The sequence below is a fragment of the Heterodontus francisci genome, chromosome 3 (genome assembly GCF_036365525.1).
Source record: "Heterodontus francisci isolate sHetFra1 chromosome 3, sHetFra1.hap1, whole genome shotgun sequence".
Lineage (NCBI taxonomy): Eukaryota > Metazoa > Chordata > Chondrichthyes > Heterodontiformes > Heterodontidae > Heterodontus > Heterodontus francisci.
Window position 1 is genome coordinate 172,870,291 of NC_090373.1, and position 26,335 is coordinate 172,896,625.

Consider the following 26,335-nt stretch of genomic DNA (forward strand, 5'->3'; position numbering starts at 1 on the left):
CATGTGGCTCACATGGCCAAGCCACATGGCTTGGATAAGATAAAAGAATAAAGTCACAAATAGTCCAGATCAGAGGAAGAACCAAGGTAGTCATGAAAGGAGTTTTCAGTGCAAAGCCTTAACTACGTGTAAAAAAAAAACTGCAAAGCTCAATTAAGTAAAATTAATATTCTACATCACTCATTCTATTTCTAGATACAAATGAATAAGGCCAAAGCGTTACAAGAATAGGTACATAGAATTGAGAAAATATTTCTAGAATCCATGCTGCAGGCTGACTACATAATTAAGAACATTAAGCCTCATGAAAATATAAGCAGCTGTTTTACAATTTGTAAGTTAAGAGTGATGAGAAACCTTTTACATATTGACCATGGCATTACCACAACATGAGGAAGAGGATTCTTAACTTTTCCAGGTGGTTGCAACCAACTCAAGAGTAGCACTGCTCGTTATGTTCTGTTAGTTAGCATTGTTTATTGATGCAAACAAAGCATGAGCCAAAATCAAATGAAGCAGCTGTTCATATGAGCAGATGTCCTTGGTTCTCCATGTACAATAGGGTCTCATAAATGTTAAAAGTATACAATTTTTCCAGGGAGAAAGTACACAATGGCAGTAAGTTATGACATGGGGATTTCCAGATATAAAAGAAACAAGGATGCAGTTTTAGGAATAACTTTTTAACGTGGCTTCAAGATTTTCTATCCAAATGCCAAATAGCATAAGGTACATCCACCACTAGAGTATTAATGAGCAGAAATGAAAGCAAGCCAATTCTGACCCATAGTTAATATACGCAAAACTATTTGTTTAGATAAAAGCTGATGAAGGACCAGATGGAAGTACCACGTAAGCAAGGCTAGTGTTTCAGCTACTTTCATGGAACCAGATACCCCTGGATATTAGTAAGCAAAATTTCTCATGCAAGACTGTGAAAGGCACCATACGAATAAAATAAAATTAAAAAGGTGAATAAATAGCAACAAATAAATAAGTGAACATCAATGCAAGCTCGAGGAACAGCACTTCATTTTCCGATTAGGCATGCTACAGCCTTCCAGACTGAACATTGAGTTCAATCATTTCAGAACATGAAATGGGCGGCACAGTGGTGCAGTGGTTAGCACCGCAGCCTCACAGCTCCAGCGACCCGGGTTCAATTCTGGGTACTGCCTGTGTGGAGTTTGCAAAGTTCTCCCTGTGTCTGCGTGGGTTTCCTCCGGGTGCTCCGGTTTCCTCCCACGTGCCAAAGACTTGCAGGTTGATAGGTAAATTGGCCATTATAAATTGCCCCTAGTATAGGTAGGTGGTAGGGAAATATAGGGACAGGTGGGGATGTGGTAGGAATATGGGATTAGTGTAGGATTAGTATAAATGGGTGGTTGATGGTCGGCACAGACTCGGTGGGCCGAAGGGCCTGTTTCAGTGCTGTATCTCTAAAACATGACTGGCCCTTTTTAAAAAAATTTATTTCATTTCATTTCATCATTTGTTTTACCATGTGCCTGCCTACTGGTTTTCTCATGTTTGTGCTTTTGGCTAGGGCTGTTCATTATTCTGTCATGAACACTCTCTCTGCACTAATGCTTTATCTTTCACCACTAGCACACCTTTGTTCCATGACTTCCTTGTCAGTTAATCTCTTTGGCCCTCTATCCCAACACAACCTTCCCTTTTGTTCTTTTCCCCACAACTGCTTTACTTGTTTAAAATCTATTACATTTCTAACCTTTGCCAGTTCTGATGAAAGGTCACCAACTTGAAATGTTAACTCTGCTTCTCGCTCCACAGATGCTGCCTGACCTACTGAGTATTTCCAGCACTTTGTTTTTATACCATGTAAATGAAGTTCATTTTTTCTTTCTTCCAGAGGGTACTTACAGTCATTTAAAAAAAAACTCATCCTTCCTCTCCATTATTGGTGGATAATAGTTTATCTGTCACGTCCTTGTTTCTTGTAATTCTGAGGATCCTCCTGGGCTCATCTTAACTTTCCAGTTATAGTTTGAAAGATCAGCAGGATGTACCTTCTGCACATGTTATATGCAATGTTTCTTATTTTTAATGTATTATAACTTGGAGCTGCTTTAAGTTTTGACTGCTGACACTTTTCTATAATTCCTGAATGCTCCCAGTGTCTTAACTCGATAAAACAGTAGGTTTATCTTCAGGGTGTCTTTAGAATACTGCTTCTGATCTCATGGGTTTTCAGCATGGCACAGAGGACTCATTGTGGTAATTTATCCTTGCCTATTGAGCAGATGAGGCCTGTCCATCTCAGTTCTGCCTTGATCAGCATACACTAAATACCACAAGCCCACAAATGAGTATCTTGGTGTTTGGGAGTTTTCCTGGACATTTTAAATTCATGAATGTACAAAAGACACTGAGCATCGCTGCAGGAGTTCCTTAGGGTACTGTCCTAGGCCCAACAATCTTCAGCTGCTTCGTCAATGACCTTCCCTCCATCAGAAGGTGAGAAGCGGGGATGTTCGCTGATGTGTTCAGTATCATTGAACAATCTACCCTTGACATTCAATGGCATTACCATCGCTGAAATCCCATCAACATCCTGGGGATTACCACTGATCAGAAACTGAACTGGACCAGCCAGATCAATACTGTGGCTACAAGAGCTGGTCAGAGGCTAGGAATTCTGCTGCGAGTTACTCAACTCCTGACTCTGCAGCAACTCGCTAAGCTTCCTTTGACAGCATCTTCCAGACCTGCAACCTCTACCACCTGGAAGGACAAATGTAGCAGATGCATGGGAGCATCACATCTGCAAGTTCCCCTTCAAGCCACACACCATCCTGATTTAGAACTATATTGCCATTCCTTCACAGTCACTGGGTCAAAAATCTGGAAGTCCCTTCCTAACAGCACTGTGGGTGTACCTACACCAGATGGACTGCAGCAGTTCATGAAGGTGGCTCTCCACCGCCTTCTCAAGGACAATTAGGGATGAGCAATAAATACTGGCCTTGCCAGCTGTGCTCACATCCCAAGAAAGAATTAAAAATAATTCAACTCATTCATTTAAATATTTCTCACTAGACTGGGCATAGTGTATTACTCCAGACTTGATGGGAGCAAGTTTCAACTGCCACCAGAACAATCTTGGTTAGCTATTGAAAATTGGGAGGACAGATGGGAATTTAGGCTGCCCTATTGAAGCTCAATGCCTGTCTGATGCAATTATCTGCTGGGTCTGTAACCGGGCAAGCAGCCTGCCCCGACAGACAATGTACCCTCTAACTTCTTTTGTAGTGCGAAGCCTATTGGTTTAGGTACGTGGGCCATTTAAATTTTTTGCGTGACTGCATTTATGCAGTATCTTCAAATGGATGGCTTGTGTGCGGCCTGCACGGGAACCTTTGGGTTGCTGCATGGTTTAGAGAAAACATTGCTGATGGATGGTAGGCTGCTTAAATATACAAAATGGTATAAAAATACACTGGTTGTAGGACTCTGAATGCAATTTTGTAGTTATAAATGGGTGGAGTATGTCCTGCTTATTTGCACCAGGCATTAAGCAACCGAACCAGCAACCCTTAAGGAGGCCCAGGAAACTCAATCTTTTTTTGCTGCATCCAGGAGGAGCGCCCCCACCCCACCCAACCACATCATCCTTTCTAGACTTGACTCAGCTTGGGAGCCAATCAAATTCCCACTGTACCTCTAATGGCAAGCCCCCAATAAATATAGTCACTAATCAAGTTATTCAACATAGATCTCTGACTGCTTGTTAAGAGTTCTGTTCTATTACTGCACTGAGATTAATCGCAAATTATTTTAGTTTGGAGTACTGTTATACTAACTGACTTCTTGAAATTTATGAAAACATTGAAACATATAAAATTTATGGCACAGAGGAGGCCATTTATATTGATCTAAACAGGTTTATCCAGCTTAATCCCCTTTTCCAGCTCTTGGTCTGTAGCCTTAAAGGTTATGGCATATTATGCATACCCAAGATTTTTTAATGCTATTAATGTTTCTGCCTCTACCACCCTTTAAGCAGTGAGTTCCAGACCTCCATCACCCTCTGGGTGAACAAAATTCTCTCAACTCCCCACTAATTTTTCTATTAATTACTTTAAATCTATGTCCCCTGGTTAATTACCTCTCTGCTGAGGGAAATAGGTCCTTCCTATCCACATGATCGAGGCCCCTCATAATTTTATACATCTCAATTAAATCTCCCCTCAGCCTCTGTACCAAAGAAAACAACCCCAGCCTATCCAATCCTTCCTGTTAGCTAAATTTCTCCATTCCCCTCAATCCCTTTGTAAGTCTCCTCTCTACCCTCTCTAGTGCAATCACATCCTTCCTGTAATGTTGCGACCAGAAATTCATGCAGAATTCTAGCTGTGGTCGAACCAGTGTTTTATGCAGTTCTAACATAACTGCCTTGCTCTTATATTTTATGCCTCGGCTAATAAAGGAAAGTATCCCAATATGCCTTCTTAATCACCTTAGCTAGCTGTTCTGTAACCTTGAGGGATCTGTGCTCTCAAAAGTTCTTCTTCTTTTCACTTCCCAGTACCCCATCAGTTATCGTATACTCGCTTGCTTTGCTTATCCTCCCCAAGTGCATTACCTTATACTTCTCTGGATTGAATTCTATTTGTCACCTTTCTGTCCACCTGACCAGTCCATTGACATCTTCCTGCAATCTACAACTGCCTTCCTCACTATCAACAATACGACCAATTTTTGTGTTATCCACAAACTTCTTAACCATGTCCCCTACATTTAAGTCTAAATCATTGATAAATAGCATGAAAAGCAAGGGACTGAGCCATGTAGAATACCAATGTACGCAGCCTTCCAGTTACAAAAATATCCATCCACCATGAGCGCCAATATTGGATCCAACTTACCACTTTCTCTTGGATCCATGGGGTTTAACCTTTCTAACTAGTCTGCCATCTGGGACCTTGACAAAAGCCTTGCTGAAATCCATGTAGGCTACATCAAACACACTACCCTCTTCAACTCTCCATGTTACCGCCTCAAAAAATTCAATCAAGTTAGTCAGACACAACTTCCCTCAACAAATCCATGCTGACTGTTGCTGATTAATCTGTGCCTTTCTAAATGATGATTTCTATGTCCCTTAGAATTTTTTCCAATAATTTGCCCATCACCAAGGTTAGGCTGACTGGCCGGTAATTACTCGATCTATCCTTTTCTAAACAAATCAAAGAATAAAAGGACAGACTGAATAAACTGTTTCTATGAATACAATTACCAAAACTTCACTTGCCATGTTCTGAAAGGATGAGTACACAGGAGTTGATTAAATCAAATGAATGGTAGACTGTGCTGACTTACCAAAACACACACCAAATGTGGTGCTGGCAATGCAACTCATTTGCAGCTGTGGAACTTGTTAAATATGAGGTACATCAACTTAGTAGCCTAGCTTTCAGCACTTAATCAATACCATGTACTCTCCATTCACTGAGTAAGATAATAGTTTGAAACATACATGAATTAAAATAATCAGAAAGTCGCATACTTCTTTCATAGTACTGAAATAGCTGAGGATAAAGCTGAAAGAAAGCCAGGAATGTTAGTACATTCAGCATGCCCAAGGCGGCAAACAAAGCCAAAAGAATGCTGAAATACACAACAAAACAGTAGATTACTAGTCAGCAATAGTTGTACACAAATAAATAGTCCTGTAGCCATATCAAATCTCAACTGCTGCATCCAATTCTTATCACTGAGATGCAAGGGGGATATTCACACAATAGATGCCGAGAAGAGCCACAGGCCTGATCCCTAACATTAAAGGTCTGACTTAAGACTGGAGAAATTTGGGCTTTTCAAACTTGGGAAGGAAGCGTTAGAGAGGCCTTAAAGAGACATACAAGATAATTAAGAATGGAAAAGATAAATCCCGAATGCTATTTTAAAATAAATAGTGAATACATAAGATAACAAGTTCAAATTAGTATAAGGTGAATCCTGGACAGAAATCATGAAAATCTTCTTCATACAAACAGTGAATAATGTATGGAATAGCTTCCAGATAGAGTAGCAGTGGCAAAAATTCTGGAATCTTTAAGGAGCAAATAGATGCTGTAATGGTGGGACTTTAGGATCTTTCAGGATGGATGAATTATGATGGACTGAATCCAGAATTATCTCATGCTCTTGTGAATTATGAAAGCATATGGAACAGAATGTGATGCAATACAGATAAGGATACTGAAGTATGTTAGTACTGTATCAGTGGCAATGTTTTCTCTAAGCTGTGTGGTCCTTTGGCAAACTGAAAGCTCCCATGCAGGCCATGCACAAGTTGGTCCCTTCAAGTTACCATGCATGCATGGCCAAAAAATTTAAAGGGGTGGCACACTTAAACAAATCGGGTGCGAGGGTACGTTGATCAGAGACTGGAGTAAAATTTTCAACACACAATATGTAACACACTTAGATGTAATTTTGTACCAACAGATTTAATTCTCATTTACAACTTTGCAGGATACATCAACCAGGACCTGTAGTGTTCATATACCTTATAAAGAATAACTTAAGCTTTTGAATTGAACAAGTGTTATAAATTATTTGGCTAAGCAATTGGAGAAATCATGTTTGATTTAGTCACAGATAATTGATGTCCTCTTATTGCCAGCCAATGTCAGCTAGTAAATGTTACATTTTTGGCTTAGTACTCTAGATGCTTCAATCAGGTTTAAAGACTCCTACAGGTGAGCCCTTGCACCCGAGCCAAAGTATATCTTTACATGTTCACCATCTAGTTCATTTCTAGTGAGCCCAAGGATTGAACAGAAAACTTTTGTTGCAGTATTTTGCCTACTGATTATCAAGCATCTCCATGTCAACTTTGGAAAGTAGCTGAAATCATCCAGCTGTGGTGGAGAAACCTTAAGGTGCCAGGAGGAGAGCTAATTAATGCAGAGCATCTGCTTTTGTAGCCAGTGTTCAAATGGTTGGTTGGTTATGGTTCAGGTCAATGTTGATGATGGGGAACACTGTGATGGTATATATTGAGTTAAAACGAATGTATAGCACAGAAATAAGCCAATCTGTCCAACTGGTCTATGTTGGTATTTATGGCCTGCACTAGTCTCCTTCCACCCTACTTCATCTAACACTATCAGCATATCCTTCTATTCCTCTTTCTCTCATGTGCTTATCCAGCTTTCCCTTAAATGTACCTACGCTATTTGCCTCTACTCCTCCTTGTGGTTGTGTGCCCTGCATTCTTACAACTTTTTGAGTGAAGTCGTTTCTTGTGAAATCCCTATTGCATATAGTGGTGACTCTTATATTTATGACCTCTAGCTTTGGACACCAACCAAAGTGGATTTTTTTTTTACATCTAGCCTATCGAACTCTTTCATCACCTTAAAGACCACCCCTCAGCCTTCTTTTTTTCCAGAGACAAGATCCTCATCCTGTTCAACCTTTCCTGATAAGTATATCCTCTCTGTTCTGGTATCATCCATGTGAATCTTTTTTGCATCTTCTGCAATGCCAATATCCTTTCTATAATATGGAGACCAGAACTGTGCACAGTACTCCAAGTGTGATCTAACCAAGGTTTGATGCAAGTTTAACTTAACTTCTTCGCTTTTCAATTCTCACTCTCTCTCTGGAGATGAACCTCCGTGCTTGGTTTGTTTTTTTTTAATGGCCTTAATAACTTGTGTCACTACTATTATTGATTTGTAAATCTATACCTCCCTTTGCTCCTCTACCTCATTTAGACTATTATCCAAGCAGTATGTGGCTTCCTTACTTTTCCTATCAAAATGTAGCACCTCACATTAAATTTCACAGGGAAGTGGCTGGGTTTTTTCTTGTTGGAGATGATAACTACCTATCACTTGTGTGGCATTGTCTAAAGGTTATCGATTTGTCAGCCCAAGCTTGGATTTTGAATTAATGTATTATCTAAAATGGCACTAAACAGCATGTTCTATTTTTTCTGTAGAAAAAGTGTTTAAATTATATTTCCAACCTTGGTCTCATATTTGGAATTGATAAATAAGTCATCTCAAAAAAGGGACCTTATTGGTTACAATCCAAATTGTTTTAATTTGGGCATTCAGTTTGACAAATTCAGATGCAAAAACCTTGAATGGATGAGAATGATTTCAGGATATGCAGTCCCCCCAAGTTACTTTGGAAATAGGCATGGCTGTACCACTCTTGCAAACTAAAAACATTTGAATTCATTCCAACAGTCTACCATATACATTCAATATGCAAATTCTTTTCTCTTTTCCTCAACCCACATTGATTCCATTCATGAAAAATTACAGTCATGTAGACTGCGAAAGTTAAAGATTTGACACATTATAAATAGTATGCATATGATACCAGAGGTGCAGCAACAATGAACATTTTGGAAACAGTGATAACACAACCTCTCTCATTTGAAACTTTAAGTGTCACTGAAAATTCAATTTACAACACAGATTTTACTGTATTTATTATAGCTTCATAGGGAAACATGTAGCTCTTTTTGCAGCTCAATTAATCAAAATATAGAAAGGAACTTTTCATTACATTTTCAACGTGACTAATGATACAACTTTAATGTAGCATTTTCAAAGTAGCTTCCTTATCTAGAATGCACGCAGTAGGACGAAGCAGCAACCAGGTACACATAAGCTCTTTTTGAAGTCACATCATGTTACATAGAAAATAGGCGCAGGAGTAGGCCATTCGGCCCTTTGAGCCTGCTCCGCCATTCATTATGATCATGGCAGATCATCCAAGTCAGTAACCTGTTCCTGCTTTCCCCCCATATCCTTTGATCCCTTTCGCCCCAAGAGCTATATCTAACTCCTTCTTGAAAACATACAAGGTCTTGGCCGCAACTGCTTTCTGTGGTAGCCAATTCCACAGGCTCACCACTCTCTGGGTGAAGAAATTTCTCCTCATCTCAGTCCTGAAAGGTTTACCCCGTATCCTTAGACTATGACCCCTGGTTCCGGACTCCCCCACCACAGAGAACTTCCTTTCTGCATCTACCCGGTCAAGTCCTGTTAGAATTTTATAGGAGAGATCCCCCCTCTCTCTTCTGAACTCCAGCAAATATAATCCTAACTGACTCAATCTCTCCTCATACGTCAGTCTCGCCAGTCCAGGAATCAGTGTGGTAAACCTTCGCTGCACTCCCTCTATAGCAAGAGCATCCTTCCTCAGATAAGGAGACCAAAACTGCACAATCGCTCTGTGACCTTGTTCTATCAACACCTTCTCTTTGGTTATCTCTTGCCCCAGCCCCACTTTATTTGCTTGTAACCTATTACATTTCTAACATTTGCCAGTTCTGATGAAGGGTCACTGACCTAAAACGTTAACTCTGTTACTCTCTCCACAGATGCTGCCAGACCTGCTGAGTATTTCCAACATTTCTTGTTTTTACTTCAGATTTCCAGCATCTGCAGTATTTTGCTTTTATATAAGATTTTGAGCAACAATTAATTTAGTATTCTTTATCTGGAGAGCATGATTATACTCAAATTCTCTCCAGATCTCCTTAAACTGCATAAGTTTTATATTAAAAATACCACTCATTTTGCTTAAAGGTTAAGATTTCCTCATAGCTAAACGGTGCAGGTATACAGATAAACTCATATACAATTAGTATATAATAACACATAAGTATTTAAAGTTAAGGTGAAGATGGAAGCTATAAAAACAGTTGAAGATTACATAGGGCACTAACTTCATTTACCCTGATTTTTGGGTGGGGCAGCTATGATTCACAAGCTGCCCATGACTGTTGGAAACGAGGTGGGTTGCCTGTAAAATTCATGTACCCATTTCATTTCCCTGATGGTAGCGTGACCACAAGTGGCTTCAACAATGCCCGGACTCCACTGAGCTGCCAGCATCTTCTGCGCACTGCAGGGGACTAAGGATCGTTGTAAAGAAACCACAGCTCCAGGCAGCCTTCCCTTTTTAAAGGCCCAATCCCTATAAAAATGAAGTTGCTGTGATGCATTGCAGCAGGCTGCTGGATAATTGCATTTTGGCACGAAATGTCTTCTTCTTAGGGGGTCCCTTAGGACTGAGGATGACTTGCTGCTGCTTCAGCTGCCTGAACTTCGCTTCTGCATGCTCCCATCAAAATCTCATGAGGTTGCAGTACCTTCCTGAATGCACCTTCTCCACTTTGAGCGGTCAAGGGACAGGGATTCTACCATCAGTCGGTGGGCATGTTGAATTTCTTCAGGGATGACAGAATCACACAGTGCAGAAGAGGCCCTTTGGCCCATCAAGTCTGCACCGATGCATTAAAGACACCTGACCTGTCTACCTAATCCCATTTGCCAGCACTTGGCCCATAGCCTTGAAATGTTATGACGTGCCAAGTGCTCATCCAGGTACTTTTTAAAGGATGTGAGGCAACCCGCCTCTACCACCCCCCCAGGCAGTGCATTCCAGACCACCACCCTCTGGGTAAAAAAGTTCTTCCTCAAATCCACCTTAAACCTCCCGCCACTCACCTTAAACTTGTACCCCCTCGTAACTGATCCTTCAACTAAGGGGAACAGCTGCTCCCTATCCACCCTGTCCATGCCTCTCAATCTTGTACACCTCGATCACCTCGAGATCATCCCTAAAGTGTTTCCTCTGTCCTGCTGGAAGTCTTTTGCCACGGCAAATGTCAGAGTACAGCAGTTGCTTTGGGAGTCTGGTATCAGGCATGCAAAGCATGCGGTCCACCCAGCGGAGCTGGTTTTGGGTGATTAACACCTCATGCTGGAACTGTTGGCTTGGGAGAGGATGCTGACATTCGACTGTCCATTATGCCAATGAATGTGAAGGATTTTGAGGATACATTGGTGGTATTTCTCCACTGCCTTGTGATGCCTGCTGTAGATTGTCCAAGTCTCCGAAGCATATAGGAGCACAGAGTTCACTGCTGCTTGGTACTCCATGACCTCAGTCCCGGCTTTGAGGTCCTGTTCCTCAAATACTCTCTTCCTCATTGGCGGAAGGCACAACTGGCACATTGAAGCCAGCAGTGGTTTTCATCATCTATGTCTGTCTTCGCTGAGCGGAGACTCCTGAGATATGGAAAACGGTCCACATTATCCAGGATCTCACCGTAGATCCTGATCAATGGAGGATGATGTGCTGCGGGAGTGGATCAAAAGAGGATCTTATTTTTCCAGATTTTTAAAATAAGGCCCATTTTCTTGTATGCTCCAGTGAAGGAGTTAACGATGACTTGGCGTTGTAGGTCTGCGAAGGCATATAGAGGTATTAATTGCCCACTTAAGGGTTTCAATTGGAAGCAGGGCGGGAAGGCTGTCCACAGGCCTTCTCACCACGGACTTAATTGGGGTGGAGGTGGGAAGGTGGTGGGGTCCCCACCCCCACCATCCTGCCCAATTAAATGCTCTCCCCGCCTTCAAACTCACCACAGGGCACTGCATAAAATCCAACCCATAATATTTACGCATAGAAACACGCCCTTCAGCCTAACAGACCTATGCTCTACACAAGCCTCCTACCACGTACTTCTCAGCCCTATCAACTATATTTCCATTTCTTTATTCCACATGTAATTATCTCACTTCCCCTGAAATGCATTTCTGTTATTCACCTCAACTACGTGGCAATAAGTCAATCGCACATATTGCTGTTTAACACATGATCAGGAAAATGGCGTGCAGCAGAATGACAATGCCATTAGAATTCTCCACCTCAGCTTATTTCAAAAACAGTTTTAAAATCAAGTCAGGTTTTGTATTTTAAAAATTACATCATAGTTGTACAAATTATTAGTGACAAAATCATAAAGCGATACTCCCAATAATAATTTAATCTTGCAAGGTTGGTGCCGTAAAATTCTAGATTTGAGCCATAGTAAGCAAAATTTTTTTTAAAATTACTGTACCATAACATGGCCGCAAATGAATAGATACACGGAAGAGTTTTGGGAATTTAAAATTTAATAGCATATTAGGCATTCTCTAATGTGTTTTCAATATTTGCTGTGGGGTTATTCAGACTTACCACATGTGGCTATCTGCACTCTGGGGGCCCAGATTGACTGCATCCATAGCTATCTCTTTACCTGGAAAGGATATTGCAAACACTTTAATTTCTACCAAAATGTATTAATAAAAGTGAAAACGGACTAAGTCAAATTATAGATGTGTTTTCAGTTATTGAAGCAATAGTTTTCAAACTGTGGAACATGAGGCCTATTCAAGTGGGCCACATTTGTGATGTTTTGCTCCAGCCTCCTCAATTTATAAATAATGAACCAAAAGATAGATAACAATTCAATGATAAGAAAGCTTCCTGAGAATATTGTGTATAATAGGTTGCAGGGGAGAGAAAGGGAAATCAAAAATTAAGATTTTGGACTTAAATAAGACTAACTGTGAAAGGATGAGGAAGGAATTGAGTGCAATAAGTTTGCTGGAAAATCTGCAAACCAACAGTATATTCCATTCAAGTAGGTAACTGGTGGATTGTAAACCCCTGAAAGGGAAAAGGCTGCAAGTGATTAGAATCAGTATTAAACAAAAGAAGGTAGTTTATGCAAGGACAAAATGTAAGAGCAGAAATGATAAGTGGAAGGATTACAGAAGGTAACAAAAGAATACTGGAATAACAATGAGGGCAAAAAATGAAAAAAGGTCCATATGTGCTGGACCAATAAAATTAGATGCGTATTGGGCTGTGGCACAGGTATATCCATGCTGACAGCAGAGTGTGCTGGTCTCATCTACTTTTGTGAGGCAAGCCCTTCTCTTTCATTCGGAGAAGCTCTCTGCAATTTGAAATTTTGAAGGAAGTTGGGCCAGCATCGTTAATGGCTGCCAGTCGCAAAGTTGGTTCCGAAAGAGCTGTCATTCATTAATCCTTAAAGGGGAAATAATTTTTCGGTCTGTAAACTAATCCTTTGCTGTATCAGCATATGGCTGTAAGGAGAAAGATGGATGAAAGTGCACCATTCCACCACCATACCTTGAAGGTTCTGCCACAGGATACTCAACAAAGCAGAATGGGACTTCCTGGAAAGAAGGCTACTCTCAGCAAAGATAGAGATGCAAGCTATGTGAAAGAGGTGGTGAAAAAAGTGAATGCACTCTCCCAGGTCCATCATGCTTGGAAGAAAATGTGGACAATATTTCAGACATATCTGGAGAAGTGTTAAGGTACTTGTATCCCCCTGTACACATATGCTTACTCTTTGTCAATGGCCCAAAAGAAAATATTTATTCCCTGCATCTTCAGAGATAAATAGAAAACAAGTGTCATTAAGTTACTGATGCAATATGAAGAGTAGGCCTTCATTCTTTTCTCTGGGAAACTGCAAAGGGAATTAAGGCCAAATTTGGAGGTGTGTTGTCACCACCCAGCAAGTACCTGCAATTAATTATGATCTTTCACACTCAGTTTTTTACTTCTTACTGTTGGGCCTACAATTGCAAAGCAGCTGTATGATGCTCAAAATGTCTTACGATCCCAATCCTCTTTGAAGATATTATTTGGGTGATGCAGTATGAATATTTTCCCTTTTCTCATTCCATACATTGTTCCTAACCTGAGGAGGCAGTTTCAAGTGATTACATGAACTACTATACATCATAGCAAGTGCTGTCAAGAACTCCCCACGCTCCCAACACTAATACAACCATTAGTACTAGAGAATTTTAGGAGTGAATTTAAGGAAGGTGCAGTAAGTGAATCACAATAGCCAAGTGAGACCAAATGGAAGTGGGTGCACAAAGTTCGAGAAGTCGGTCAAACACCACCCTCACAGGGAAATTACTAATAGGTAATACATGTAGCCTTCATCACTCATAATCCATCAACAGAAAAAGTGCTGCATAAGGAAAACAAAAGACCTAGCTAGGCTGCATGCCCACGCTTTTTATCCCAATTATATGGGTAAGGGATGAGTATCTTATTGGATCTGCCTTTAGATGCAAGATGATGCAGCAGCATATTCACTACATATTTTGAGTGTACCTCAGACATCAGAGCAGGATGGAAAAGCAGAGCAAGTGGCATCTTCATGTTGTTTTTCAGGGAAACTCCAAAACAATAAGGAAGATACAGAACTGTGACTAGTGCCTCAGAGACCCTGGGCACCTAGTTACATGAGCCTGTGATTGGTAGAATGCTTGGACTGGGTGGAGATCATTTGGAAATTGCAACAATAATGAGTTTCAGCTATACTGAAGATTGCCAATGGACAGCTTTCATGCAGATTGTTGATCCTCCAGCCTGGGGTGCCTAACATCAGGTGCACGGCAGAAGAATCGGTTGAGTTGATTGCCTCTCAAGGTAGCCACAGATCTTCGCACTAAAGCCAGGTCCCTCAAAAGGACTAAATCGCCTTAGTGCTGGCAACTGCCACAATTGAAGAATATGGCTCCATCTCCTAACCTTGAAGTTAGAGGTTCATGCCCATAACCAATATTTGCAAGGAGTCAGAGGAGGGGGATCAAAGACAAGAACAAAAGACAGTAAGGGGAATAAGAAAAGTGATAGGCAGAGAAATCAAGGGCCAGAATCAAACAGGGGCACAGTGAAAAATAGTGGGAAGAGGACAAGTAATGTGAAAAAGACAAGACTTAAGGCTTTGTGCCTTAACGTGCGGAGCATTCACAAGAAAGTGGATGAATTAATCGTGCAAATAGATGTAAACGGGTATGATATAGTCGGGATTATGGAGACATGGCTGCAAGGTGACCAGGGATGGGAAATGAACATCCAGGGGTATTCAGTATTTAGGAAGGACAGACAAAATGCAAAAGGCAGTGGAGTTGCATTACTGGTTAAAGAGGAAATTAACACAATAGTGAGGAAAGATATTAGCTCTGACGATGTGGAATCTGTATGGGTAGAGCTGAGAAACACGAAGGGTCAAAAAACGTTAGTGGGGGTTGTATATAGACCCTCCCGAACTGTAGTGGTGATGTTGGGAATGGCATTAAACAGGAAATTAGAGACACATGCGATAAAGGAACATCTGTAATTATAGAGTCGTACAGCACAGAAACAGGCCCTTCGGCCCACCGCGTCCATGCTGACCATAATGACTATCTATACTAATCCCACCTGCCTGCATTAATTCCATATCCCTCTATGCCTTGCTCATTCAAGTACCTGTCCAGATGCCTCTTAAATGGGTGACTTCAATCTGCATATCGATTGGGCAAATCAAATTAGTCAGAATACTGTAGAGACGGAATTCTTGGAGTGTATACGGGATGGTTTTCTGGACCAATACGTTGAGGAACCAACTAGAGAACAGGCCATCCAAGACTGGGTATTGTGTAATAAGAGAGGAATAATTGACAATCGAGTTGTGCGAGGCCCCTTGGGGATGACAGAATTCTTCATCAAGATGGAGAGTGACATAGTTGATTCTGAGACAAGGGGCCTGAATCTTAATAAAGGAAACTATGAAGGTATGAGGCGTGAGTTGGCTATGATGGATTGGGAAATGTTACTTAAAGGGACAATGGCGGAAAGGCAATGGCAAACATTCAAAGAGCACATGGATGAACTGCAACAATTGTTTATTCCTGTCTGGTGCAGAAGTAAAACAGGAAAGGTAGCCAAACCATGGCTTACAAGGGAAATTAGAGATAGCATTAGATCCAAGGAAGAGGCATATAAATTCGCCAGAGAAAACAACAGACCTGAGGATTGACAGCAGTTTAGAATTCAGCAAAGGAGGACCAAGGGATTGATTAAGAAGGGGAAAATAGAGTACGAGAGCAAGCTTGCGGGGAACATAAAAACTGACTGTAAAGGTTTCTACAGGTATGTGAAGAGAAAAAGATTGGTGAAGACAAATGTAGGTCCCTTACTGTCAGAAATAGGGGAAATTATTTTGGGGAATAAAGAAATGGCTGACCAACTAAATGCATACTTTGGTTCTGTCTTCACAAAGAAGGACACAAATATCACACCAGAAATGTTGGGGAATACAGGGTTTAGTGAGAGAGAGGAACTGAAGGAAATCAGTACGAGTAGAGAAATGGTGTTGGGGAAATTGATGGGATTGAAGGCCGATAAATCCCCAGGGCCTGGTGGTCTGCAACCCAGAGAACTTAAGGAAGTAGCCCTAGAAATAGTGGATGCATTGGTGGTCATCTTCCAAGATTCTATAGACTCTGGAACAGTTCCTACAGACTGGAGGGTAGCTAATGTAACCCCACATTTTAAAAAGGGAAGCAGAGAGAAAGCAGGGAATTATAGACCAGTCAGCTTGACGTCGGTAGTGGGGGAAATTCTAGAGTCCATTCAAAGATTTTATAGCAGAGCACTTGGAGAATAGTGGTAGAATTGCATAGTGGCAGCATGGATTTACGAAAGGGAAATCATGCTTGACAAATCTATTACAGTTCTTCGAGGATGTAACTAGTAGGGTTGATGAGGGGGAGCCAGTGGATGTAGTTTATTTGGACTTTCAGAAGGCTTTCGACAAAGTCCCACATAAGATATTAGCGTGTAAAATTAAAGCACATGGGATTGGGGGTAGTGTATTGCGATGGATAGAAAATTGGTTGACAGACAGGAAACAAAGAGTAGGGATAAATGGGTCTTTTTCCAAATAGCAGGCAGTGACTAGTGGGGTACCGCAGAGCGGTGGTAGGACCCCAGCTATTCACAATATATATTAATGATTTAGATGCGGGAACTAAAGGTAATATCTCCAAATTTGCAGACGACACAAAATTGGGTGGGAGGGTGAGCTGTGAGGAGGATGCAGAGAGGTTTCACAGTGATTTAAACAAGTTGAGTGAGTGGGCAAATGCATGCAGATGCAGTATAATGTGGATAAATGTGAGGTTATCCACTTTTGGTAGCAAAAACAGGAAGGCAGATTATTATCTGAACGGCTATAAACTGAGAGAGGGGAATATGCAACAAGACCTGGGTGTTCTCGTACACCAGTCGCTGAACAAAGAACAGTACAGCACAGGAACAGGCCATTCGGCCCTCCAAACCTGCGCCGATCTTGATGCCTGCCTAAACTAAAACCTTCTACACTTCCGGGATCCGGATCCCTCTATTCCCATCCTATTCATGTATTTGTCAAGATGCCTCTTAAACGTCTGTATCGTACCTGCTTCCACCACCTCCCCCGGCAACAAGTTCCAGGCACTCACCACCCTCTGTGTAAAGAACTTGCCTCGCACATCCCCTCTAAACTTTGCCCCTCGCAACTTAAACCTATGTCCCCTAGTAACTGACTCTTCCACCCTGGGAAAAAGCTTCTGACTATCCACTCTGTCCATGCTGCTCATAACTTTGTAAACCTCTACCATGTCGCCCCTCCACCTCCGTCGTTCCAGTGAAAACAATCCGAGTTTATCCAACCTCTCCTCATAGCTAATGCCCTCCAGACCAAGCAACATCCTGGTAAACCTCTTCTGTACCCTCTCCAAAGCCTCCACGTCCTTCTGGCAATGTGGCGACCAGAATTGCACGCAATATTCTAAGTGTGGCCTAACTAAAGTTCTGTACAGCTGCAGCATGACTTGCGTATTTGTATACTCTATGCCCCGACCGATGAAGGAAAGCATGCCGTATGCCTTCTTGACTACTTTATCCACCTGCATTGCCACTTTCAGTGACCTGTGGACCTGTACGCCCAGATCTCTCTGCCTGTCAATACTCCTAAGGGTTCTGCCATTTACTGTATACCTCCCACCTGCATTAGACCTTCCAAAATGCATTACCTCACATTTGTCCGAATTATACTCCATCTGCCATTTCTCCGCCCAAGTTTCCAACCGATCTATATCCTGCTGTATCCTCTGACAATCCTTACCACTATCCGCAACTCCACCAACCTTTGTGTCGCCCGCAAACGTACTAATCAGACCAGCTACATTTTCCTCCAAATCATTTATATATACTACAAACAGCAAAGGTCCCATCACTGATCCCTGCGGAACACCACTAGTCACATCCCTCCATTCAGAAAAGCACTCTTCCACTGCTACCCTCTGTCTTCTATGACCGAGCCAGTTCTGTATCCATCTTGCCAGCTCTCTTCTGATCCCATGTGACTTCACCTTTTGTATCAGTCTGCCATGAGGGACCTTGTCAAAGGCTTTACTGAAGTCCATATAGATAACATTCACTGCCCTTCCTTCATCAATCATCTTTGTCACTTCCTCAAAAAACTCAATCAAATTAGTGAGACACAACCTCCCCTTCACAAAACCATGCTGCCTCTCGCTAATAAGTCCATTTGTTTCCAAATGGGAGTAAATCCTGTCCCGAAGAATCCTCTCTAATAATTTCCCTACCACTGACGTAAGGCTCACCGGCCTATAATTTCCTGGATTATCCTTGCTACCCTTCTTAAACAAAGGAACAACACTGGCTATTCTATTGAAGGTCAGCATGCAGGTCCAACAGACGGTAAAAAAAAGGCAAATGGTATGTTGGCGTTCATAGCGAGAGGATTCCAATACATGAGCAGGGATGTCTTGCTGCAATTATACAGGGCCTTGGTGGGACCACACCTGGAATATTAGGTGCAGTTTTAGTCTCCTTATCTGAGGAAGGATGTTCTTGCTACAGAAGGAGTGCAGCGAAGGTTTACCAGACTGATTTCTGGGATGGTGGAACTAACGTCGGAGGAGAGATTGAGTCAGTTAGGATTATATTCGCTGGAGTTCAGAAGAGTGAAAGGGGATCTCATAGAAACCTATAAAATTCTAACAGGATTGGACAGGGTAGATGCGGGAAGGATGTTCCCGATGGTGGGGGAGTCCGGAACCAGGGGTCATAGTCTAAGGATACGGGGTAAACCTTTCAGGACTGAGATGAAGAGAAATTTCTTCATCCAGAGAGTGGTGAGCCTGTGGAATCCGCTACCACAGAAAGCAGTTGAGGCCAAGACATTGTATGTTTTCAAGAAGGAGTTAGATATGGGCCTTGGACCGAAAGGGATTAAAGGATATGCGGGGAAAGCGGGAACAGGTTACTGAGTTGGATGATCAGCAATGATCATAACGAATGGCGGAGCAGACTCAAAGGGCCGAATGGCCTACTCCTGCTCCTATTTTCTATGTTTCTAGAGGGCTGCAGCACTACCCAGCAACCTGCCAGCATAGTGTCTCTTCCTACTCAGGAAGAACTTGAGGCACAAGGTTAGGCTAATAAGTAAGGTAAGCAGATGATTATACCAGTCATTAAGGGGAAGCATGGGTGCACGTTTTCGAGCATGGGATACTGTAAACATAAATATCAAGTATTTTTAACTAAACTTCATATGAACTTGGATGTACCATGGAAAAGTGATAAGCACTTGGCAGGGTTAAAAATATAGCAGTTTCATTTCAGTAAAGGCAAAATTCTTGCCGGGCACAATGCATGGAAATAATACCAAGTACTGAGTTGGCAGGACATGCTTATTACCAGAAGTAGTTCTCAGAGTTCTGCACCAAACTCCTAGCCTGAGCATCAGTTCTTTTCATGTCATCCATTTCATCCCCTTTCTCTTCTGTGGGCCTGCAACTTAGTGAACCTTTTCCTCACTGCTCTGCATGGTATAACTCATTTGGCAAAACTGTAAGGTATGCTGTAAACAATAATGATTTTGAAGACTTTGGGAAGACTGTGGAGTCACACTTGCTTAAATGATCCAAACAAATGAATTATTGCTCGAGTGCCTCAATAGAGCGTTTGACAATAAAGTATATATTTTTGAGCTGCTGATTCGCAGGAGTTTCTAACTGACTCTGGTCACTCTGTCTGCATTCAGAAATTATGCAGATACCACAGGAAGCTGTATAATCAAGTACCATAGCTGCTTTCTGGACAACAGGATTAATTTGAACCCTTCCTTTTCATGTAGGTATTTGAGTTGTCCTGAGAAAGTGGTAGTGGGCCGTCTCCTTGAACTGCTGCAGTCTGTGCGATGGTGATGCATCCACGATGGTGTTAGGTAAGGATGTCCATGATTATGATTCAGCAATGATGGAAGAAACAATGATACATGTCCAAGTCAGGGGAATTAGGAGATGATAGTGTTCCCATAATCTTGCTGCTCTAGTCCTTCTCAGCAGTTATGGCTCCAGGGTTGGAAGTTGTTGTTGAAGTAAGGTTTGAGTTACTGCAGTACATCTTATAGATACTACATAATGCAGTCATAGTGCACTGGTGGTTACTTAGTCCTTAGACACCTCTAGTCGATGGTCTCCTTCTGTGCTGTATGATGTATGATTGGGACTGGATCTGGCAGTCCACTGCATATTGAAAGAGTGCTGCAGTCAAAGGTTATGAGCTTTGAATGTGACATTAGACCATCCAAATCATAAAACATGGGGTGGAATTTTGTGCTGGTGGCAGGGGGCTTGATGTTGGAGGAAACCAATGCCGAGATTCCTATGTTGGCTCTTCTACAGAAGTCCCACAGAATTTAGTGACAAATAGGCACTTAACTTGACAATGGCAGGCCTTCCGTACGACTTAGGACCTCGCTGCCGGAAGTCCTGACGTTGCAGAGTTGCCGGCCAATCAGAGACGGTGGCTACTGCTGTAGCTGCAGCCACTAGACACCGAGCAGCAGTGCTGGAACCAGGCTCAAGATAGGTCAGGGCAGGAGGGGTCTCGTGGAAAGGGGTCGCAAGTGGGGGGGGGGGGTTGGCATCGGCAGCAAGGGCAGGGGAGTGGCCCTTAGTGGGATATCTCTTCCCATTGCGGGTCCCTCATTCAGACACTATGTGCCTTTGATCGAGGGAACCCCCAGCCCCACACAGCCAAGAAGCAGCCCGCATGGGTCTTCATGTTGTGCTTCCCATGTCGCGACAGGACCGCCCACCGCACGGGTATTTGTGGCTGCGGTAGGAAGAGGACCTTAATTGAGGGCTAATTGTCCAATTAAGGGCCTCAATTGGTGGTGGGGCTGGAAGGCCATTCAGAGGCCACCCCCAACCCCATCCCATCCGATTTTATGCTCTCCCACCTCCAAACCCACCGTGGGGGGAGCATAAAATTCCACCCATGGAGTGAGTCTTAATGCCCAGCACTGCCTTTCCAAACCCTCTTCCTTGCAACTGCGCTGTCAAACTTCAGGTACAACATTCAATCTGCTGTCCTCCAGTTCAACACTGGGAAGACTGAAGCCATCACCTTTGGTACCCTTCATAAAGTTTTTCTATGGATTACATTCTCAGCACTGTCTCTTGCTGAACCAGATTCTTTGCAATTTCAGTGTACTGGTTCGCTATGCAGCTGGTTTCAAACACACATCCTCTCCATTATAGACTATGCCCATCCATTTCTGTAATACCACTTCTCTCTGCCCCTAACTCAGCCAATCTTCCATTGAAATTCTTATATGGCATTGCCACCTCCAGATGCGATTACTCCAATGCTCTCAGACTTCTTCCATCTTCTAACTTCCAAAAATTTCAATCCATTTTGCATGTGTCTGTGACTGCGTGTGTCTGCTTACATACAAAGAGCAAACCATAGAAAAAGTGGAGAGAGAAGAGAGAGGGAGGGAGGAGCAGAAACAGAGAGAATGAAAGGAAGAGTGAACGACAGAACAAAAAACAAATTCTAGTCACCAGGATGAGGACAGTCAGTGAGTGGTTCTGAGACAGCAAGAGGAAAGAAGGCATGAAAAGTTCATTTCAGTTCAGTTTGTCCCAACACGATCTCTTGGCAGAGCAACCTTGCCATGCTACTGTGATTGAATCCATGGTTGCAAAGCTTGTTTTTTCGACCCTAACTGAGAAGGAAACTAGAATTGAAACAAAAAAACAACTTCAGGTTTCCGGGGAAACTGACATTGGTTAGTTCCCTTCCGAACAGCAGTGCTGGTGTAACTACATCCCAAGAACTGCAGCTGTTCAAGAAGTCAGTTCATCACCACCTTCTCAGGAGCAATTAGGGACGGGCAATAAATGCTGGACTAGCCAGCGACGCCCACATCCCACGAGTGAATAAAATTTTTTAAAAGGAGATAGAGTCCACCCCAGATCAGGCAGGAGTGGAGCACTGACAAGCAAAAGAAAGTGAAGACTGAATCCAGGAGCTGTTTCTGTTACTTAAAGTGGCCAACTGACCAGACCCAGCCATACAGTGCACAGATTGTCACTGAAGGACTCTGATAAAGGGAACACTGGTAAATCTACCATCAAGACTGTCAGGGGTAGAGCTGAGGACGCTCTGGAGAAGTGCTCCTTGTATGAAAACTGTACACGTGGAGTTCAGATTGAGAGGGAACTGCTGTCGAAAGAAGAACAGCAGCTGAATCCTTGAAGAAAGGGACCGAAAATCTACCTGAGGAACTTCAGAGTTGTGAAGAACTGTGTGACTGTAATTTGGTGCCATATATGCTGGGTGGACTGCCCAGTGAAACACTGAGACCATCTTTGTTGTATCTGATAGTTAAGGTGTAATTTGTAATATATATTGACTATGATCTGTCTGTTGCTTCATGTTTCATTTATGTTGGTCTTGGTTTGAGTTTTATAAAAGTGAAATCTTGTCTGTTTGGTTTGGTTTTCTAAATTGGGATCTGTCAGTAGATTTGATTCTTTTGGTTTGTTAGTGATCTCCGCAGGGATCATAACACTACTCTGGCATCCATAATTAAGATTGTACATTGATTATCAAATTATGAGCAGTTTAATCCTTTTTCATGTCCACTTGAAATCAGCATCTCATTTCATGTAGACCTTCACAGCTATCAGAGATAAAGACGACTTTCCTCCTTTGATCTGCACTGTATTTGAAAGCAGGTTTCAAAAGGTGAGATGACATTATTCAAACACTGTATCATTTGTTTAAACTTTGAAACTTTTTAAAAATCATTCACAAGCCCAACAAATCAACTGCTTTTGAAACATCAGGATGCACGTTGTTTCTTAAAATAGAACAGCATGCAGAAACAAATGCTTTATTCACATCTTACCAATTACAGCATGGTTTTTCTTGACTTCTACATCGAATGTAATGTCATGCATATCAGCATATGCCCGTGCTAATCGCCACAGAAATTCCACTTGGTCCCAAAACTTGAAAAACAAACAGTATTCATTTATTGTCATGTCTCTTACATTTTACCTTTAAATAGTACATTCAGTAATGCTGGAAAACAAATACAACTTCAGGAATGAAAAGGGTTATGGATTAACAAACCAAGCCAATCCAAATATGGCTGGCATAATCAAATTCATTTCAAAACAGAATACATTTATTAATAACTGCACTACTTAAATTGCCAAATTCAATTTCTGAGGAGGGGATCAGAGGAAGAACAGTTTTAAAAGTAAGGAAACTATGCGAGGTTCAGTAATGTCCATGTCGATGCTGTGCAGGTACCATAGTATAAGATTATGTTACTGGCCGATTAATCTAGAGGCTTGGATCGATTTCCAGTTTCCAAAAAAAAAGAAAATTTTGAAATAAAAAGCTGGTATCAGAAAAAGTGACCAATAAGTTGTCAGATTGTTGTAAAAACCCAATTTGGCCAACTAATGACGGGCAATTTCCCATGGCACCCATATCATGAGAATGACTTTGAAAAATGCTTGGAAAAAGGCTAGTTGCATGAGAAAAGTGCTGCAGAGCCACAGTAGCCGAGGACATTTTTTTTTATAAAAGATTCTCTGTTCATTATCCTAGACTTATATCAAAATGTATCAAGAGACGAGGAGCTAAGAATCACCTATGAAAGTTAACCAAAATAGCAAAGCAGAAGCATAAGGTTATAAAAGACCTTGTATAAAATAGGCTAGTTGAGCAGACCAGTGAGTTGTCAGCTCTAACAGAATCATACTCTAGGATGAGCCAGCCAAGACTAGGAGAGGGTAGAAAAGGAGGGAGAGTATTGCTCAGTTTAATTGTGCATTAAGAACTAGCACAATGACTTAGATGACATCGAAAAAGACCAAATCCTAATGTCCTTGTGCATTATTGGCTTGTGGTTAATCTGGGAGTTTAATGTTATTCTGTTGGTGTTACATTTACAAATTTTGGCATGACTTTTGACTAGCTCAATCAGTAGAGCACGAGATGTTTAATCTCAAGCTCCTAGGTTCAAGCCCAACTTTGACCGAGCCATTTGGCTGCTGAGTTCCAAACTAACCACCTTTCTTGTAAAGTGAACTATATGTTCTTGAGTAACAGAAAAGAACCCATGCCACTGTAACATTAAAGTATGTTGCAAGAGTTTGTATGAGAGTTACCCAATATGTAATTTTAAAAAAATTCAATTAACTGGGAATTTAAAACAAAACATATTGTCCATTCTTTTCCTCTCCTGATGGCACAGACCATTCTGGGTTATAGTTCAATTGATGTTGGGTGCATCCTGGTAAATTGCCTCCATGGCCATTTTTAACTTGAGTCTGAACAATGAGCGTTGACAGTTCTTTTCAACCAGGGAGAACATTACAACCAAACATAGGAACTAGAGGAGGGCATTCAGCCTCTTCTGTTATTCAATTAGTTCATTGCTGAGCTGTAGCTCAAATACATTTAACCACCTTTGCTTCATATGCCTCAATACCTTTACCTAACAAATCTAAAGATAAAAACAGAAAATGAACATACGAGCATCCATTCGGCCCCTCAAGCCTGCTCTGCCATTCAATAAGATCATGGCTGATTTATTTGTGTTGGAAAAATGCTGCAAATACTCAGCAGGTCAAGCAGCAACTGGAGAAACAAAGCTAACCTTTCAGGTCAATGAACCTTCAGCAGAACTGGGAAAAGTTAGAAATGTAATCGGTTTTCAACAAGTGAAAGGGGGGAGGGGGGAAAAAGAACAAAAGGAGAGGTCACTGATAGGGTGGAAGACAGGAAAGATTAAATGACAAAAGAGTTGGTGGTGCAAGGTCAAAGAGAGTGGTAGTGGGACAAGTAAAGAAGCAAAAGATGTGTCTAGAGGAGGTGTGAATGACAGAGTGAAGAACAGTTGCCTTCTGAAAGCAAAACCAAGAAAAAAGCAAGCATAAAACCGAAACCTGCAAAGAAAAAAAGAAACCAAATAGGGGCAGAGATTACGGTTTGAAATTGAACTCAATGTTGAGTTCAGAAGGCTGTAAAGCACCTAATTGAAAGATGAGATGTTATTCCTTAAGAGCTTATGTAGAGCTTCATTAGAACACTGCAAGAGGCTGAGGAAGACAGTTCAGCGTGAGAGCAAGGTGGTGAATTAAAATGACAGGTGACTAAATGCTCGGGGTCACGCTTAGGGACTGAACGGAAGATTCCGCAAAAGTTGTCACCCAATCTGTGTTTGGTCTCCCCACTGAATGTAGAACAGACCACATTGTGAGCAGTGAATACAGTATACTAAATTGAAAGAAGTACACGTAAATCACTGTTTCACCTAGAAGGTGTGTTTGGGGCCTTGGATGGTGAGGAGAGGAGGTAACGCGCAGGTGTTGCATCTCCTCATGTTCAGAATCTTCCCACCTACATCCGTGACTCTTCTAATGCCCTTCGTCACTTCAACAGTTTCCAATTTCTTGGCCCCATACATTTCCTCTTCGCCATGGATGTCCAATATCTCTATTCCTCCATCCCCCAACAGGACGGTCTTAAGGTTCCCTGCTTCTTCCCTGAATGGAGGCCCAACCTGTCCCATCCAGCACCACCCTCGTCCATCTGGCTGAACTTGTTCTCACATTGAACATAAGAATTAGGAGCAGGAGTAGACCATTCAGCCCTTTGAGCCTGTTCAGCCATTCAATGAAATCATGGCTGATCTTCTACTTCAACACCACTTTCCTGCACTATCCCTGTATCCCTTGACGTTTTTAATATGTAGAAATCTATCAATCTCAGTCTTGAACATACTCAACGACTGATCCTCCACAGCCCTCCTGGACAGAGAATTCTAAAGATTCACCGCCCTCTGAGTGAAGAAATTCCTCCTCATCTCAGTCTTAAATGTCCTACCTCTATTCTGAGACTGTGTCCCCTTGATCTAGACTCCACAGACAGGGGAAATATCCTTCCTGCATTGACCCTGTTGCACCCTGTAAGAATTTTGTACATTTGAATGAGATCAACTCTCAATCTTCTAAATTCCAGAGAATAAGGTCCCAGTCTATTTCATCTTTCCTCAAAGGACAATCCCTCAGACCCAGGAAGTAGGTTGGTGAACCTTTGTTGCACTCCCTCTATGGCAAGTATATCTTTCCTTAGGTAAGGAGTCCAAGAATGCACACAATACTCCATGTGTGGTCTCACCAAGGCTCTACATAAATGCAGTAAGTCATCTTTACTCCTATACTCAAATCCTCTTGTAATAAAGGCCAACATATTATTTGCCTTCTTAATTGCTTGCTGTACCTGCATGTTAGCT

At 41.9% G+C, this 26,335-nt stretch overlaps 1 protein-coding gene across 3 annotated transcripts in view; it reads right to left on the reverse strand.

Annotated features, from left to right (window-relative positions):
- Positions 1–26,335, reverse strand: part of LOC137364463 (regulator of microtubule dynamics protein 2) — a 192,937-nt gene that overhangs the window by 78,475 nt on the left and 88,127 nt on the right. For all 3 annotated transcript variants that reach the window (XM_068027670.1, XM_068027674.1, XM_068027669.1), the window contains exons 3-4: positions 22,931–23,033; positions 12,028–12,088 (exon numbers count right to left, since the gene is read on the reverse strand). In XM_068027670.1, the coding sequence (XP_067883771.1) occupies positions 12,028–12,088; positions 22,931–23,033 (164 nt within the window). The remainder of the gene's footprint in view (positions 1–12,027; positions 12,089–22,930; positions 23,034–26,335) is intronic.